Source organism: Chiloscyllium plagiosum, unplaced genomic scaffold, assembly GCF_037043375.1.
Source record: "Chiloscyllium plagiosum isolate Xiang-an unplaced genomic scaffold, Cpla_swu_hap1 HiC_scaffold_14, whole genome shotgun sequence".
NCBI classification, from domain to species: domain Eukaryota; kingdom Metazoa; phylum Chordata; class Chondrichthyes; order Orectolobiformes; family Hemiscylliidae; genus Chiloscyllium; species Chiloscyllium plagiosum.
The window spans coordinates 72,692,384-72,712,403 of record NW_028270152.1 but is presented as its reverse complement, the minus strand read 5'-3'; the positions used below and the strand labels follow the sequence as shown (position 1 = coordinate 72,712,403).

Below are 20,020 nucleotides of genomic sequence, written 5' to 3'. Positions count from 1 at the left end.
CAACTCATCAAAGCATGTCTTTTATTGTTTTTATACAGAGCCTTTGATTCATTTTTTAAATTTAATGTGTGTTTATTTCAGAGGTTAAGAAGAAAACTGTAAATACTAGAAGTCTGAAATTAAAAACTGAACATTTTTGTAAATACATCACAGGTCAGTCAGCCAGTCACAGAACAGTACCTTGAGGCATCATTCAGGCCATAGACATATTTGTTTCTATTGTTTTCCTTCTGCATCTGTAACCTCTTTGAGCAATTTCCAAAACATTTCTCCATGATAGCATTGATTTGATAATACAGTCTGTTCTGCTATATGTGTTTCTTCAACACAAATTGGCTATAATGCAACTGAAGAATTGAGACCATCTTTTGTAGAATATGAGCTTCCCTTACCTGTATTGGCTATAATGCGATTCCCATAGTATAAATGGCAGGGCTATTGCACGATTTTGTTATCATGTATGAGAATGGAACTGTTGCGTTATATCAGAACCAACTGTATTTTACATCAAATGACCTAAACTCTCAAAAAGTGTGACTAAAAATTATAAAGGTTTTTAATTTAACTTTTTCAGCTGTGGAGGAAACCACTTTACTGTTTGTATTGCTTGTTCTGTGTTCAAGACCTGAGCAATTAACCTCACTTTAGCATGATAGTCCCATCTGCAAGGACTTTTTCAGTACAAATCCACCTGTGTCAATGTAGGTTAACCATTATCTGGTACTGTAGAATATATTCTAAACTCTCTTCTGTCATCTAACTCCTTTTGTTTTGCCTTTCCTATAAGTTTGTAGTTTATTGTCAGTCATCAAACGTCATGATCTTGAGAGCTTCTGTTTTCAGGTCTTCAGTTTATGGTTGGTTTCTGATGTGACTCACTTTCAGACTCAACAACTGTACTTGCTCTGTGTTTTGTTACTTGCCACTCCTTCATGCATTTTCCAATCCATGGACCTAATCTCTTGGCCATCATCCTGAACATTCAATTAATATTTAACTAAGCAGTAACTTGTACAATATGCCCCACAAAGTTTGCATACCTCCCCTAATGGGCATGTCATTCAAGTACCGACTCTAGCTGTTGTCATATCATCATAAAGAGCAATGACTAGAAACAAAAGGAATTGCCAAGCAACACTGATTTTTCATTCTTGAAAACACTTTTGCTGTAATAGTTAAACCTAAAATCAACATAAAGTTAATCATACAATTGTTATGATCCAATCTGATCCTTACTGGACAAGTCAAGCTTCCAGACTGAAATCCAGACTGGATCTTCTTTGTTTAGTTTACTGAGATGGCCTTTCACTGAAACATAAGTAATTTAGTTTTAACAATAAAACAGAAGCTTATTCCACAAAAAAAGATAAAGCAGAATAAACCAAGTTATTTACATATAACACAATTTAAAAGATGTTGAAGCACACAGTAAAAATGCATTCCTCGTAATCCCAACATCATTATTTTACAGTACTCAAGTGTCAAAGTTTGCTTCTTTTTTCATCTATCAGTTGAACTTAACTACTTCTTCCAGTTCCCAGTCCTGGGTGTTTAATCCTCTTTCTTAATTAGTCACATTTAGCCTTTCTTAACCTTGTAAAACCCTTTCAGGGTTCTAATCAATACTTAGGGTCTGAAACTTTTAAACTAAAACCCTTACACTGAAGTAACCTATTTTCTAAGTTTAAACTATCTTCTTTCTTTAAGAGAAACAGTTTCATGAACCTAACCTGCACCAGAACATCTGTGAACTGAAAAACAAAAGCTTTCCAAAGTATGGATTTTTTTCTAAGGAAAGGTTTCCTGATCCTTCTAAACAGGAAATAAGCTAATGCTCCTCAATGTTTACTATGTTTGCTTTTAAAACTCTCCCAAATACAAACATACTCTCAATATCACCCTGGGGACTCCCCCTCACTGGTTTTAAAAAAGTCAGGATTTTAAAAATATTGACAAGTTAATCGTTAAAACCCTTTATACATATAAACCAAGTCCAAATGCCAGCAGGTCAAAATCAAAGCTCAAAATTAAATGATATTCAAATATATATAAATTACACAATCTACACCACACAGTGAAGGACAAATTAAATTTCACTCAAATAAATGAATTTCACTGTCAATAGCTTATGTAACAAATATTTCACAGTACAATTATAAGCACTCGGATACTTCCCAAATAACTGTGGCCCTATATGCAATCTTGAAATACATCCAACTCAGCATACATTATATAGGGTTTTTCACTTTCTTACTTAACGGATTTTACCTTTGAGTTGCTTTCTCTGGCAGCTCTACTCTATCCAAGGGCCTTGAATACAATTAACACCAATAGTACAGTTTTAGAAATCTTGATTGGCTAAGTTTTGGGCAGTCTTGATGACACAGATCCCTCAGGGAATCTGTTATCCAACCTCCTTAATAAATATTGTTAAACAATCTCTGGCAGAAATGGAACAGTGACAATAAAATTGCCCCACTCAAGATCTGTGCTCTAAAACCATCTATTTGCTGTAATTGACCTTTCTGATTAGCAAATCCCTGTCTCCATGGCAATGTTAAATCACAGTCTAGTTTATGGCATTGTCTCTTACCGGAATCCTGTGTCCTTAGTAACATTAAGCTAGGATAATTTGTTAGATGTCAAATTACCTCATAGACAAGAATTCATCTTTCCAATATTAGCTTGGTTTCTCATCGGCTTTAAAGAGATATCTTCAAAAGCTTCTTTCCAAGTACTGAGTTCATCACACTGTGAATGTGATAGCTTTGTCCCACGTGTCATGCTCCTTCATATTACCATTTTCCACACATTGATCACACATTGATATACTGTGCTCTGTTCCTCAGGGCCCTAATCTCAAAGCACATGTGCACTTAAAGTACAAGGTACCTTGTTGACATCGATCAATTGTTCAGAGTGTGAAATTTTGTAATTAATTCTGATTAAATGGTGAGGAATGAACCTTTTCTAACTTGAAGATCATGTTATTAAGAGATGTCATCCCGAGACCTTTTGATTCCTTATGACCCTCGCTTAGAGTACAACAAATCTTCTGAATTATATTTTCCTCACAGATGATCTTTTTCATTAAATCCCTACAGCAGGCCATATGGCTCATTGAATCCACTCACCCCCTACCCCTGTAACCCTGCATTCCCCATGGTTAACCCACCTAACCTGCACACAGTGGTCAATTTAGCATGGCCAGTTGATCTAACCTGCATATTTTTGGACTGTGGGAGGAAACCGGAGCACCTGGCGGAAACCCAAGCAGACACGGGAAGAAAACTTCACATATGCATTCACCCAAGGCTGGAATCAAACCCAGGTCTCTGGACCTGTGAGACAGCAGTACTAAGCACTGAGCCACTGTGACACCTCAGTATTCTCTGAATTTTGTAATCTAATCTAATTTAATAAGGGGTAAATGTAGGGGTATGGGTGGGTTGCGCTTCGGCGGGTCGGTGTGGACTTGTTGGGCCGAAGGGCCTGTTTCCACGCTGTAAGTAATCTAATCTAACTGCAGTCTTGTCTCATGCATATATAGCTTTTAAATGTTATATAATTTATTTCATCAAATCTGTTGCTGAAATTACTTTTAGTTGCAGCATTCATGACCATAACCATATATTCATATGTCTTTGCACATGTTATTCGCAAAATTTCTTCCTTTATAAGGTAAAAATAACAAGTATCCCAAGTTCAGCTCCTATCCATTTATCTATGTTTTTGTCCGTAATAACCCTTTTACATTTGCAATGCATTATTTTAGAAATACAATATTTAGCTGCTAGCTTTATAAAATGTAGGATGAATGTAAGTTCTGGCTTTGTCCCATTACTTTTGATATATGACAATTCGCTTGCTAAAATATCTGCCAGTGGAAGTCTTACAATAAGCACCTCTCAACACAGGATTTCCTATTACCCACTGATCTCTTCTGTAAGTCTTGTGTCCAGAAACGGCTGCTGGATGGGATTTTTAATATTTGATATAAACTTTCAGATTTTTTTTTCATTTTTATTTTATAGATAAGTCAGAAGACCTGTATCATTATGAAAAAGATGGTACGTTTTTAAGGATCTTCTTAAAGGAGAAGTGTACAGTGCAGAGCAAAAAAAGGGTTAAAGAAAAAAGTCTACAGCTTAGGCCCAAGGCAGTTGAAAATATAATAATCACTGATGGAGTAATTAAAATTGGGACTGTTCAAAAGGTCTGAAAACCTTAAAGAATTGAGGCATTAACAGAGACAGGAAAAGGAAAGATCCGAAAGCAAGAATAAGAATGTTTAAATTATTTAAGATCGTTAAAGTCATTTAAAATTAAAATCATTAAAGGTAAATAGGTTGCCTTGACTGAACCACTGTGTCAGTGCACAGAGGGATGACAGGTGGATAGGAGTTGGTGGAAGTTAAGACATAAACCACATAGTTTTGAATGACCTCAAGTTGTTTGATTGGAAAATGTAGGAGCTCAGCCAGAAATGCAATGGAATAATCAAGTCGAGACATAACAAGGTGGAAATGAAAATTTCATTAAAGGTAAGCTGAGGCAGGTGTGGTCAGGTGAGCTTAGACAGGTGGGAGAAAAATGATTTTGGTGATGATGTGAATATGTGGTCAAATGCTTATCTCTGGGTTAGTGAGACCAAGGTTGGAAACAGCCTGGTTAAGTTTCAGACAGTTGTCAAGTAGAAGGATAGAATTGATAGCTAGGGAAAGGAGTTTGGAATAGTGACCTAAACAATGGTATACTCTTCAGAAAATTTAATTGAAGGACATTTCTGCTTATCCAGGACTATATGTCAGACGAGCAGTTTCATGACTCAGCAACGGTGGCAATCTCAGGAGAGGTGGTAGTGAGGTAAAGTCAACTGCATGCATGTGACAAACTAACATTTGTGGTTTTGGATACTGCCAAGTGACAACATACGGACAAAACATTGGGAGCCGAGGATAGATCCATGTGGAACACTAGATGTAACCTGTATGGAAGCAAAAAGAGAAAAAATGCTTTGTATTTAGCACTGTGGCTATAATTAGTGAAACCAAGCGCACAGAAGTTCTCATCCTGATATTGGAGGAAGCTGGTGCAAAGAGTTTTGTCAAAGGCTCCAGACAGGTCAGGAAGGATGGGAAGATTAGTTTACCTTTGTCAAAGTCAAATAGGATGTTAATTGTAACTTTGAGAAGAACTGTTTCAGGATTGTAGCATGGGGCAGATGCTGGATTGGAGAAACCCAAACATGGAATTCCAGGATGTATGTGAACAAACTTAAGAGGTGACAGCATGTTCAAGATTTTTGAAGAGGAATGAGAGCTTGGCAAAAAGGTGAAGTTTGCAAGCACTGTGATATCAAGGATAGGTTTTTAAGGAAAGGATTGATGATGGTAATGGCAAGGATGACGATACCTGAATATAGAAACTTTTGACAGTAAAGGTTAAATTGAAAAGCAGGAGTAGAAGTTGGGTGACAAGCAATCTTTTGGGAACAGAATTCAAGGACCATGAGGTGGGTCTCTTAGCCAAGATGGATGTAGAAGAATTCATGAGAGAAAATAAACAAAAATGAGAGTTCATGGCTGAGGCAGGGTAGTAGGTCTTTAGAGAAATTTTGGACCAGTGGGATTATGTAAGAAAGAGACATTTGATTGTCTTAACCCCAGTGAAAAATACGTACATGAGCTGCTCCCATTTATTGTTGGACATAAGGAGGCCAGAGGAAAGAATTTTAAGAAGATGGTTTTCAGTAGCATAGCCAGGGGTTTAGACAATAGATGCAGGAGTAGGCCATTCAGCCCTTCGAGCCTGTACCGCCATTCAATATGATCATAGCTGATCATTCCTAATCAGTATCCTCTTCCTCCCTCATCTCCATAACCCTTGATTCCACTATCTTTGAGAGCTCTATCCAACTCTTTCTTAAATGAATCCAGAGAGTGGGCCTCCACTGCCCTCTGGGGCAGAGCAGAGGGCTCTGCACTATTGCACTATGACATAATCCTGAAGTCGTAAGCAATTTTGGCACGTCAACAGGAGCATTATATAGTTCAGTCAGATTTGTACTGAATGGTCAAACTAATTATATTACACGTGCTTTTATTCACTTAGATGTTTGGGAATATGGATGCCGACTATATCGGGGGAAGGCATTTAGTAGTGGAAATGGGAAGGCTGAAAGGGAATATTTCTTTTGAGGGACAATGCACCAAACATTAGCGAGAGAATGAAATTGAGTATATCAGCAGATGCTAAATTATTGTGGCAAACAAAGGTTAGCTGGTTGGGATTTTGAAGGTGTAGTTGGAAGTGCATTGGGATAATTTTTGTTTTCATAAATGCATACAGAAGAAGGTAGGGTTGCGACTTGGAAGGGAACATGGGTAGGGATTGACAGTAGAAAGTTATTAGAAATTGACTTATCTGTGATTGATACGATGAAACAAGTGAGACTTAAGTGGATGACTGTGAATATGGGTTGGTGGAATTTAAATAGATGTTGACATTTAAAGTGGATAAGAAGGCAGATAATTCAGAGAGGAGAGAAAGAATACAGTGAGTTGAGGTAGTAGTTGAAATGTCCCCGAAAAATAAGTGATTTGATAGAAACTGAACAAAGAAAGCAGTTTCAAAATATGATCGTGAATGAGCAAATTTTATCAAACATGGGAGGGGAGTAAAAAAATTAAGATTTTGGTTGAGAAATAGAACAAGATGATCTGGTCAAAGAAGGAGAACGTGCCAGAGAATTAGGCAATCACCCGAGGTGTGATCTGGTGATAAAAGTTGAACCACCAACTCTGGTAGTCTCAGTGGGACAAGTTTTAGAAGATCTAAGCAAAGAGACTTAAGGGTTAAGATATCATCACCCTTGCCAGGTTTCTGTAATGGTAACGATTTCAATTCAGAAATCTCATTCAGGGTTAGATGTGTACAAGGGTTTGAGAGCTGTTCTACTGTTTGAATCCACAATTTCAGCAAGGAAATGAATGAGTTGGACAGGAATGAGATGACAGTAGGAGGCACATTAGATAATGAGAGACATCACAGGTTTTTTGGAGTGTAGTGTGTGGATGGATGCAGTATTTTCTTGACAGGATAACTTGCAAATCAGTTGACTTTCAATAATAAATACCTTGTCATACTCCATGTTTTTCATTTATGCCTTTTTTCATAGAAAAGTAACTCTACAGGATAATTATCTCACCAGAGGCAATAGAATTTCTTTTCAAATTGATTTTTGTTTACTTTTACTTGGAATTATAACTATGTTTAGTATGCTCAAACTGGTCATCATGAAACTTAAGGTTTATATCCCTTAATCCTTCATCAATTCTTAGTACTTAATGAACTAAATTGATATTTTACCCAATCTGTTCAATGTATGTTTGGACTGCAAATATTATCTAATACCGCACAGTTAAAGCAATCTGTGCTTTAGCATATTCATAATAGGACTAAACCTTCTTGTGACTGGTATGATTTGTTCAAATGCATCATTATTTTCATCCTTTTGTTCAGAATTTTCTTCAAAGTGTGTCGTTTTGAGAATCCTGCTTCTTTATTTTGAACAGTTAATCACATGCTTCAAATCATACCTGAAGCAACTACTGGATGTTTCTACAGTATTCCAACAACAATTCAGGACAAACAGCCCACTTTTGTAGAATTATAGATTTTAATAGAATCCCGACAGTGTGTAAACAGGCCATTTGGCCCAACACGCCCACACTGATCCTCTGAAGAGCATCCCACCCAGACCTATTCCCCTCCTTATTACTCTGCATTTCCCATGACTAATGCAATTAACCTACACATCCCTGAACACTATGGGCAATTTAGCATGGCCAGTTCAGCTAACCTGCACATCTTTGGACTGTGGGAGGAAACTGGAGCACTCGGAGGAAACCCACGCAAAACTTGAGCAGAACTCCTGGCCACTAAATTTAATATTCATTCTTTAAGACATCTGAACTATGGCTGCAGTGTATGTTGTCTACATATTGCATCACAGCATCATGCAAGCTTGCTTTGATAGTATATCACAGCCATTTGACACCTGCCACTAGGAAGGACAGGGTCGCAGACCATTCTGATTTAGATATATTTTGAAACTTCATCACTGATAGGCTAAAATCTGGAAATTCTCTACTTAATGTAATCTGGATTTGAGCAATTCAAGGACACCCTTCCTTGCTTCCCCACCATCACAACCACCACTATCAGATTCATAATCAATGCAACCTTATGAGAGTTAACCACATCCTACGAACAAATTTTGTAATTACATTGACTGCTAACAGGATCTGCTGTATCATTAGGTGCTAAATACCATTACACGGTCCAAGCTAAACCACTTATTTACAATTAAACAAGAACCTTGGAAGCAAAAGAGAACATAAACAAAACTGTTAGGCTATTCAAGCTAGTAATAGTTCATGAGTGGTTGAACTATCCTTTTAAGATTGCAGCTTTTTGTTTTCGTTTTTTGCAGGGTTTTTTTGGAATACTCATATAAGCTGCCTTATATGCCTTGATAAACACAATGTAGTCTCAAAGGTTTTCCTCTGAGATGAGTCAGCGAACATAGAATTTATGAGTTTTAACTTCCCACAGAGCTCATTATGGCCTTGTCAGGACTGGAAGATTAGTGGTCAGACCCAAAATGTTTATCTGTCTGACCTGCTTGAGGTGGTTCTCTTTCCATGTAGAAATCAGCCAAACAGAATGATGGACAATAACATAACCATACACAAAAGCTGTATTTCCTTTCCTTGGTTTCAAGTACGTATATTAACACAAGAATAGACAATAAAGGAAAGAAGCAGAATTAGGTAATTCAGCCCATTGAATCTGCTCCGCTATTCAATCATAAATGATATATTTCTCAACCCCATTCTCCTGCCTTTTCCGAGTAACCCTTTATCCCCTTACTAGTCAAGAACAGATCTATCTCTGCCTTAAATACACTTGATGACTTGGCCACCACAGCCCACTGCAGAACTCTTTGTCTTCCACAGAGTCATCACCCTCTAGCAGAAGAAATTCCTCCTCTTTTCAGCTTTAAAGAATTGTCCCTTCAACCCGAGGCTGTGCCCCTGGGTCCTTACTTGTGGAAGCATCTTCTCCACCGCCATGTTATCTAAGCCTCTAAGTATTCTGTAAGTTTTGATCAGATCACCCTCATCCTTCTAAACGCTATCAAGTACATACCCGGAGTCCTCATATGATAAGCCCTTCATCCCCAGGATCATTCTTGTAAACCTCTTCTGGACACTCTCCAATGCCAGCATGTCTTTCCCAATATTCCAAATGCAGTTTGACCAGCATCTTAAACAGCCTTAGCAGTACATCTCTGCTCTTGTTTTCTAGCCCTCTTGAAATGTATACCAAGATTGCATTTGTCTTCCTAGCCGCTAACTATACCTACATTAAGAGTATCTTGAAATAGGACTCCCATTTGCGCTTCAGATTTCCAAAGCATTTCCCCATTTGGAAAATAGTCTACACCTCTATTCTTCCTACCAAAATGTATAACCTCTCACTTTCCCACATTGTGTTCCATCTGCCACTTCTTTGCCCATTCATCTACCATGTCCAAGTCCTTCTTGAGCCACCCTGCTTCCTCATCACTACCTGTCCCTCCAACTATCTTTGTGTCATCTGAAAACGTCCACTGACTCTCATTTGACCTGCCCTTGATGAAGTCATGCTGACTCTACCTATTTTACCATGTTATTCCAAGTACTCCACAATCTCATCCTTAATAATGGACTCTCAAATCTTACCAATGACCGAGGTCAGGCTAACTGGCATCTAGTTTCCTGTCTCCTGCCTTCCTCCCTCTTAAACAGGACTTCTGCCTCATCCTCCCCTTAGAACATTTCTTCTTCCTTGGGATGAATTATTTGCTGTGCCTCCTAAATTACACACAGAAACTCCTGCCATTGCTGCTGCACCATTTTCCTTTCCAGTCAACTTTGGCCAGCTCCTCCCTCATGCCTTTGTAGTTACCTTAATTCAATTGTAATACTGTTAAATTGGATTGAGTCTTCTCCCTATCAAGCTATAGGGTGAATTCTATTATATTATGGTCACTGCCCCCTCAAGGTTCCTTCATCTTCAGCTCCCTAATCAAATCTGCCTCATTACACATCACTAAATCCAGAATTGCCTGTTCCCTGGTGGGGTGTACCATAAACTGCTCCTACAAAACCATCTCCTAGACATTCTCTGTACGAGTACGAATGCGTATGAGTCTGCTCAGCATGCATCACAAATTTGTTCCCAGTTTTAGTCATGATGATTCCAATCAAATGGAATGTTTTATTTCCTAAACTGTGATCAATATCCCTACATAAATTGCAGAGATTATTTGCTTCTGGTTTACCATTAACAAAGAAACAGTCGTCTTTTTAAACCTTAACTATTTAATCTCCTCATGAGCAACAGCAGTTAGCACTTACACATCATTTTTATAGCAGCAAAACATCCTGTGACAGTTCACAGGAGCATTATCAAAAATAATTAATTAAAAAAGAAAGAGTTTTTCACTATGTTGAAATTTGCTCTTAATAGACCATGAGTGTTATGGTACTAGGTAACTTGCTTAGAATCATTATTTCACAAATCTTATATATGTGCTTTTAATGTATTAACTGTCATTGTGCTGTGATCCAGGAGTGCTCAGTGTCAGAAGAGGTGGAGATGATGGTTGAGAGCCTTCTTGATGTCCTACTACAGACTCTGCTTGCTATCATGAATAAGTCCCAGATGGCGGAGGCGGTAAGAGGACAGCGTTGCCCACAGTGCACGGCAGAGATAACTGTTAGTAACTAACAATCCTTTTTAATAGTTCTCACCCATGCATGAATTTCTCCCTCCCGCCTCCCAAACCCACACCCCACAAGCCTTTCTGTCTGCAAGATTGTGTATAAATTCAAAATCTCATGTTCGCACTTCATCTAGACTCCATATTTAGATATATTTAGATTGACTGCATTCTGATCCTTAAAGTTGCATTGTTATCTGACAGGATCCAAGGAATTAAGACATGATTTTTGTCATCAGGCAAGCATGATTTCTATTATGCAATGTAGTTGGATGATAATGGGAAATAATTTTGTTTCAACCTGATATCCTTTCAATTATTTTTACTGGAATATTTTACCAAATATATTAAAAAGCTGGTCATTTTGTAAATCTGTGATCCTTTGGTGTTCATATAGAATTAGTGAGGACTTATTGGGCAATTTGATGACAATGCCTCTTTAAGCGATAAATCATCTGGCGAACTATAACCATTGCGTGCACATTTCTGTGACATTTAGCAGACTTCCTAAAAAAAATTAATTTATTGTTGCTGTATTTGAATAAAAGTTTGACATTGATTTCATGATTGACTTTTAATTAGTCACAGACCTAAATGTGTTAAATGACAGCTGAACAATTTATAAATAGTATAAGCAAAATTTGCAGGTTGGCTGCTTTTATAAAGTTCACAAAGATAAGTATAGATGCGGGAAACCACTCAACCCAATTAGCTCATCCTTCCATATAAATCTACCATCCTCTTATTTTTCCCCTTCTTAGCCCAGGGCATCTGAAACCAATTACAACACTGTGACTGCTGCCTTGGTAACAGTCAGTTCAGTAGAAACCTCAGATTGAATTTTGGACCCAGTTCAGTATGGCTTTGTGCTCAACTGTACCAATGGGGAAACAAAAATAATAGATATTAATAAACATCAAAATAAATTAAATGAAATAAATGAAAGTCTGTTTGTTGTCTTTTGACAGACTATTGGGAATTGTAACGTTTCCTGCAACTATAAGCCTCCTATTTTTCACTTCAAATAAGAACATGTTCCTTTCTCATTACACATCTCCCAGACCATGGAGACTTAGATTGGAGGACTGTGGATTAGAGAACACTAACTCTCCACACCTCAAATGTCAGTTGAGCTGGAGCCCTTATGACGTACTAAATACATTTTATTTATGTAGTTTATCAAAGATGCGTCATGCAGTTCCATAATAAATCCATAAAACTCTGTGTGCATCATTGTCCTGCTACAACCATTTCAACCCTTTTAACTGGGTGTGCCATATGCTGTGTTGTGACCTGAGACACTGATGATTGTACTTTGCTCTGGTTCCCTAGGGGGAGTATGTCACCTGTCTACTATCCCTACTTCGGCAAATGGCAGATAACCACTATCAACAATTGCTTGATAATTTCCAGAGCAAGGAGGAGCTCAAGGTAAAATAATTTGACTGTCAGCCTTCTGTGAGTAGCTTAAGTGACAATATGGGTATTAGAAAAAGCAAGATCACCTCAGCGTTCTCCAGCCCCTGGGAATCAGCTCTGATCATCATTTTGCACCATGATGCTGGTTTCTCCTTTTAACTTTGTTCCCATTGTGTGTCTTTCTTTGGAATAATATAATCCCTATGGATATCAAGCACAGGGAGCAAGTTTGTTACATTTAACCTTAAGCTTATAACAGATTTATACAGTCACATATTTTTATTAATTCAAGAGTACCAGGCCATTTCTAATAGATAGTGCAAATATTAAGAGAACCATGTATCCATCTGTCATATCAGCTAGCTATAAGAAATAAATTGAATAGTTTGAACCCAATTCCAAGAGTGGGCATATATCCGCAACAAAACCAATGGCTAGGATAATTAAAAAATTGTAAATTTCACTCAAAAAGATCATCAATGGCTTTATGGCAATGGGGCGGGGGATGTGGTGATTGTAGTTCAACCCTAAATTTTGAATTGAGAATAGTTGTTGGGAAATTTACTCTGTATCTGGCTAAGGTTATAATCAGGCGTGAAGGGTTCAAGTGGTTCCCCTCTTTTCCTACTCATCTCAGATTTTTTGAAAAGCATGTATTTGCTGGTTCCATACGATCTAACTGTTTACACACTGCAATCACAAAGAACCAAGCAGATGGACTTTATTGAGCTTAACAAAAGAAGAAGTTAGATTTATTGTACTGGATCTTATTTAAATTCAGAAAAAAATACTCCAAATTGCTTACACATACACAAACCATTTACAAAATGAGAAAGGATAGAATAATTCAACGAGAGTCCAAAGAAATAAAAGGGACACAACAGAAATTGCAGGCAAAACTGGAAATAACAAGATGTGCAGTTTCTGGACTTTGATAACAGTTAAGAAGCATGTGGATGGATAGATGAATAGGAAGGGTTTGGAGGGATATGGGCTGGGTGCTGGCAGATGAGAATAGACTGGGTTGGGATATCTGGTCGGCATGGACGGGTTGGACCGAAGGATCTGTTTCCATGCTGTACATCTCTATGACTCTATGATAACTTATGTGGCTTCAGACTGATTTTTGTGGTTCTGCTGTTTCCTTGTTGGGTGCATTTTAATGATGCAGCTGGCTGATATGGCTATTCTTCTAGAGACAGCATTGCAGTCTCTGTCAGCAGCAGATGCATCTCTGAATGGTCATCACTTGCAACAGGGTTCTAAAATTTATAAGGTAGGTTGAAGAGAGGAGAACGATGCAGGAGCCCCAGTTGGGTCTTCTCTCATCAGCATCTCAGCTGTTTGTCCTCTTAACTGCAGAAAAAGCAGAATGCGCACAGAATGGTCTTGTCTCTGGATCATTACATAGGGATTCAAACACGGTTATTATTCCTGTAATATAATCAGTTCATTTCTGGGGACCACCTACTCAGCCAGGATGCAATTGCTCAAGCAAACAGGTTATGGCATACAACTATTGTAGCTTGACTGGAAACCCTATCTCCTGCAGTATCCCACGGTCCAAGCAATAGGTTAACAAGTTCATCTCCACCAGTTGAGTACCTTAGGTGATGCCTTGATTACTTGCTAAAGGGAACAGGACATGAAGCTCAATTAAATTCCTGTGGTAACATCCTTGGCAGTTTTTTTGAGATATGGTGCCTTTGCCTCATTGGATTAGACTGTGGAAGTAGGGTTATGCAAATTGGATAACTATCATTGGCTCTGAGCTCAAGTTATATTTTAAGCTTTATTTTTGAAAAAAGTTAATTTCAGGTTTCTATCTATAGAATAAAAATTATTATTTGATATTTGTTTTAATGACACCAATAATATGCATAACTGTCAAAATGCAAAAGCAAAAACAGTTCCATTAAATTGTTCCATTCTTTAGAAATGACATCTCCCCTCTGACTCCACCTCAAGAAAGTCAAAGATCTTAGCGAGTTTTGAGAAGATTTGTAACTCAGGTTGAGGTTCTGGATGTAGGTTTGCTCGCTGAGCAAAGTTAAAGTCAAAGATCCTTTAAGGACATTTCTCCACATACCAAATATCTGCCTCAGTTTCATACCGAGACCTTTGAGATGATGTTTCTTATTAACTGTAGTGAGGAAGGGCTACAAGAAATTAAATACAGGATACATCCTCGGCAAAAAAGAGGCAGATTACTAATATACCTTTCATGTGGTACTTAGAGCTAACAACTGATCATAGTAACACCCCAAGTTTAGACAAAGGATGAATATTAATTAACAAATTCTGTCATATAATCAACCAATATTATCTTTTCTGAGAATATCTATGTTCTTCAAATTTTAATGGTCTTATACGGCATCACTGATTTCACAGTTGATGATGCTTGACATTCACAACTATAAAACTTAGGAGCAGGAACAAGCTATGCAATCCTTTGACCTTGCTCCATCATTGTGACTGTGGTCTGAACTCTATTTTCCTACCTATCCTATATCCCTGAACTCTAATGTTCGTCATGACTCTATCAACTTCTGCTTATAATATACTCAATGACTCTGCCTATAATATATTCAATGACTCTGCCGTCAGTGGTCTCCAAGGAAGAGAATTCCACAGATTCATGATTCTAACAGAAAATCAGTTCTTAGCATTTCCATCTTAAGTTGGAAATTCCTATTTTTATCTCGCACAAGGGGAAATATCCTTTTTCCATCCACCGTGCCAAGTCCCCTCAGGATCTTATAAGCTTCAATAAGATAACTGGGCATGCTTCTAGATTCCAATGAGGAAGACAGACAGCAGGCAACTACAGGTAAGGCTAACATCTTACCTGTAGGGTACATGCTAAAATCTATAATTAAGCATGCTATTGGATGGCACTTAGAATATCTCAATGCAATTAGGCAAAGTCAGCATGGTATTGTGAAAGGGAAATTGTGTTTGACAGATTTATTAGAGTTCTTCGAGGAAGTAGGATGTAATGTGGATAAAGGGGAACCTGTAGATGTGGTGCTTTCGGAAAGGTACCATACCAAAGGTTCTTGCAAAGATATGTGGTCTAGGGGAAAACTTCTTAAGATGTAGAAAGGACTGTCTAACTAACAGGAAATAAGAAGTAAGTATTTTCACATTGGTGAGATTTTCACTTGATCTCTTTCTCTCTGCCTATTCCTGCCTTGTGCAACAGTGTGCTGTCTGTACTCCCCAGAGGAATTATCACTCTCACCATTTTTAAACTCAGAAAATTGTTCTTGAGTGAGATGCATCCCAGGGCTTTCCTGACTTTCACCTTTCTTCTGATGGTCACCCATTTCCTCTCTTGACTGCATTGCTTTAAGTGCTGAAAATGTGTTGCTGGAAAAGCACAGCAGGTCAGGCAGCATCCAAGGAACAGGAGAATCGACGTTTCGGGCATAAGCCCTTCTTCAGGAATCTTGCATTGCTTTAAGTTGCAAGGTGACCACAACTAAATACATACTATCCACACAACACTGAGCCTTTTCGATGCACTGATGTACGTCCAGCCAACGTTCATGCTCCAGAATCCAGTGTTCAAGCTGAACAAGTCCTGCAGATGTGGTTTGTCAAACTGCCAGGTATATCTAAGATTTCCCAGTACTGCAGGCCTTGCGATACATGGGACTGAGCTCCCCTGCCATGTCCTTAGTTAAAAGAAAAATCCTTACTCTAAATTTAAAGTAGAAAATTAATAAAGTTTTCTTTTGAAAGGAAGAAGCTGGAACTTTTGCATTTCTCTTGTGCAGCTTTAAAGTAGACAAAAATAACTTATTCACTAACTACCAATTAGCTCATTGCTTCACCCTGATTTCACGTCATCAGTCTTTCTAAATTCTGGCAAGGTTCCTTTTTTGTTTAGCTGGTACTCCAACTGAGCTCAATCTGGGTCTTGCCCCTCTAGCTTTTATCAGGAACTATGCTGTTATTGTTCACCTCCAGGTTCATCTACAGAAAAGGCTTCACTCTATCAACGATCTATGATCCAGATGTTTTCAGTGTGCAACAGTATCCTGGGGGGCTGCCATAATGCATGCATGCTAGAGAACTCTCAGATTCCTTCATTCTTCTAGGTGCATGGGTCATTTAGGGAAAGCACTAGGATACCAGAATTATCCCTCAAACATGGATGTTGATACTTTTATGAAACCTTCGAGCTGACAGCGATTCTGCCACCAGGGCTGTAATGGAGCAGACCATAGGCCTCCTTAAGATGTGAGTCTGTTACCTGAACCACTTAATGGAACTTTGGAGTATAACTTAGAAAGGGTATGCCATATGACTGAAGCCAGCAAAGAGTGAATCTGCTGAATTCATATGAAATGGGGGATTGAGAGCAATCCCTGCATATGAGGACAAGGACATTCGCCTGGAGGGGCAAGCAAGAAACCTCAATAGAGTTAAGCACTGTTGAGCTCAAGGCCAGTCACAATCTTATTGAGATCCATTTTGAGGAGGAATGAGGTAGGTTTGGACTTTCTCTCATCGTGTTATTACTTAATGGTTATATGGCAAATAGTCCTTGTTCAGTCCAGAGTACATGTGGACCTGTTTATTTCTGCAACTCTTGAACTTTTCTGTTGATAAATAAATACTTTGCTATCCATATCATTGTATAAGTAGTATCTTCAGCTGATTCCAGAGTAAAGAATCAGCACTTTACAGGCCCTTCTAACCATTCAAGAGACAGGTTAATAAAATGGCATAGTGCACTGAAGTTAGGTGTCCTTTGAGACTTCAGCAAACCTATGGAATCCATATCTGTATCTTGCAAGGCTTTATGATAGGCAGAAAATTGTGAGCAATCATGAGACACTTCCTCTCTGGCACAGTGGCTCAGTGGTTAGTGCTGCTGCCTCACAGCGCCAGGGACCCCGGGTTCGACTCCCACCTCAGGCAACTGTCGATGTGGAGTTTGTACATTCTCCCTGTGTCTGCGTGGGTTTCCTCAGGGAGCTCTAGTTTCCTCCCACAATCCAAAGATGTGCAAGTCAGATTAACTGGCCATGCTAAACTGCCCACAGTGTTCAGGGATGTGTAGGTTAGGTGCATTAGTTAGGAGAAAATATCGAGTAATAAGGTAGGAGAATGGGTCTGAGTGGGTTACTCTTCGGAGGGTCGGTGTGGACTTGTTAGGCCACATTTTCCACACTGTAAGGATTCTATGATCCTATGACTTCCTTTTATACCTTACATTTATGAATTGGCCTTCAACATTTCAGAGTTCACGCAGATTAGTAAATCGCACTGAAATGCAATTTCAGAAGATTTTAAAAAGTATGCAGAATTCCCCAATTTACTTGTCTTTTAGACCCAAGTCGACAGAAAATTCTAAACAGCAATTGCGAATTTATTACAAATAGATTCTAGCCACATGTAAATACCTCCCCACCATCATTATAGTGTTTTATTAATTATTTTGCAAAATGAATTTTAATTAATATCTCTAGTCCTGCCTGTGCTTATGTTCTCGTTATTTAAGTAAATGCTCTGCATATCCTGATTTGAAGTTCCCTAGTTTAGATAAGATGTATAGGAAATATGCACCAACCAATCATCTAGCTGCTTCCTTGCATAGTCACCCTTCAATTTTTCTTTCTGACTGAAGATCTGACTTCTTTCTGGTTTACAGCCATGGTGCTGCTCTTGTTAACTCCAAAAAGTCCTGCTCTCTGTCTCCATTGCTTATAGGCACTGGCGTTCTCACTGACTCGTGTCTGATGACTGTCATTCCTATTTTCCCCAGATGTTGAAGTGCTGTGCAAATATCAATAGTCTACAAGCAGCATTGTAGTATCCTTGCATTGTACACATATGAGAGAAGGTCTGCAATGCTGGAATATTAAAACAGCGTGTCAAGATCAGTATAGATCATTTGTGGTGATTATTTCTTCCAGTTTTTACAACTCTGACCAGAGGAGTGGTCTGGTAATAAAGCAAAAGTCACTACTTTTTTATCTCCAAACTAGTCAAATTGTTTAAAACAAAGAACTGCAGACACTGGAAATCTGAAACAGAAGCAGAAATTGCTGGAGCACCTCATCAGGTCTGATAGTATGTGTGGAGAGAATACAGTGTGCAGTCTCCTGAAGCACTGTAACTGGACTTGAAACATTAACTCTGCTTTCTCTCCACAGATGCTGCCAGACCTGCTGAATTTCTCCAGCAATTTCTGTTTTATAGTCAAATTGTTTCTTTTTATTACTGTTAACTAGAACAAAAGACACTTTAGCCATGCATTTGTTTTAATAATTTTGTAAATGACTCATTTGTTAAAATAAACTTATCCTTTCAATAAGTGGTTTTCAAAAACCGGTTATCAACTGAGCTACTATTTGTAAATAAATGTTATCACCATAATCTTGAACATACACAATATGACAAGACAACATAGAGATGGTATGAAACTAAAAGAGAAAATGCTGGAAAATCTCAGCAGGTGTGGCAGCATCTATAAGGAGAGAAAAGAGCTGATGTTTCAAGTCTGACTGACCCTTTGTCAAAGCTAAAAAAAGGGAGAATTAGGGAGGTATTTATACTAGGCTGAGAGAAGGTTCCAGAAGCAAAGGTAGCAATAAAGAGATGATAATGACAGTGCATAGAGAGATTATAGGGAGATTAGGAGCTGTGAATGACCAAGGCTGAAGCCAGTGCTATGTGACAAAATATGTGGGGGATGGGGGGCATGGGTGAAACAGAGGCAAAATGGAAAACAGGGGAGAAGGGTAGCAAAGGGGGAAGAGGAGAGGAAAAAGGTAATGAGACAGTGGGGAACGAGAGAAAGAGAGACAGTCAAGAAATAAGAGGTACAGTACAGTGAAAAAAAAATTTTAAAAAGATAAATAAAATAAATGAAATAAAATTATGGAGCAGAATGAAAACAGAGCTCAACGCAAACTGGAGGAACAGCATCTCATCTTCCGACTAGGCACATTACAGCCTGCCGGTCTCAACATTGAATTCAACAACTTCAGATGATTATCCCATCTCGACCCCTATGTTTTCATTCTGCTCCGTAATTTTATTTCATTTATTTTATTTATCTTTTTTCTATGTATTTTTCACTGTGATGTACCTCTTATTTCTTGATTGTCTCTCCTTACGGATGTTGCCAGGCTTGCTGAGATTTTCCAGCATTTTCTATTTTGGTTTCAGATTCCAGCATCCACAGTAATTTGCTTTTATAGAGATGGTATGAGTTTGTTTTTTAGAACAAAGGCAAATGAGAAAACGCCCTGTAGAAGCAAATTACTGTAGATGCTGGAATCTGGACTGAAAGTATCAAATGCTGAAGATCACAACGGGAGAGAGCAAACTAACGTTTCGGGTCTAGAAGACTCTTCATCAGAACTGAAATGAAGTGTAGAGGAGGCAGCATTTATGCTATATTAGAGGGGAGAGGAGAGTATAGAGTGCTGTTGGAGAAAAGATGTTGATAGTTCTGATTAAGTGATTGGAATGTGAGAATGGCAGAACAATGGTGTGTCTAACTGTGAGACTTGAAAGAAAAGGCAGTCCCACTGAGGGGGAAGGGGAGAGAGGACATGGTACCAGAGAATGTGCCAACTAAAGCTAAAAGAAAGGGAAGGAATGAGATAATTCATAATTTGAAGGTGTTGAAATAAATATTAAATCCAGAAGCTTGCAAAGTGCCTAGTCTGAAGTTGAGATGTTGTCACTCCAGTTTGCGCTGTGATTCGGTGGAGCACTGCAACAAGCTGAGGACAGACAAGT

The 20,020-nt window shown here is 38.4% G+C and overlaps 1 protein-coding gene across 4 annotated transcripts in view; it reads left to right on the top strand.

Moving 5' to 3' along the window:
* dock3 (dedicator of cytokinesis 3) overlaps positions 1-20,020 on the top strand; it is a 980,202-nt gene that overhangs the window by 726,514 nt on the left and 233,668 nt on the right. For 3 of the 4 annotated variants that reach the window (XM_043708482.2, XM_043708484.2, XM_043708481.2), the window contains exons 26-27: positions 10,684-10,830; positions 12,167-12,265. In XM_043708482.2, the coding sequence (XP_043564417.1) occupies positions 10,684-10,830; positions 12,167-12,265 (246 nt within the window). The remainder of the gene's footprint in view (positions 1-10,683; positions 10,831-12,166; positions 12,266-20,020) is intronic. The other variant, XM_043708483.2, reaches the window with a different exon arrangement.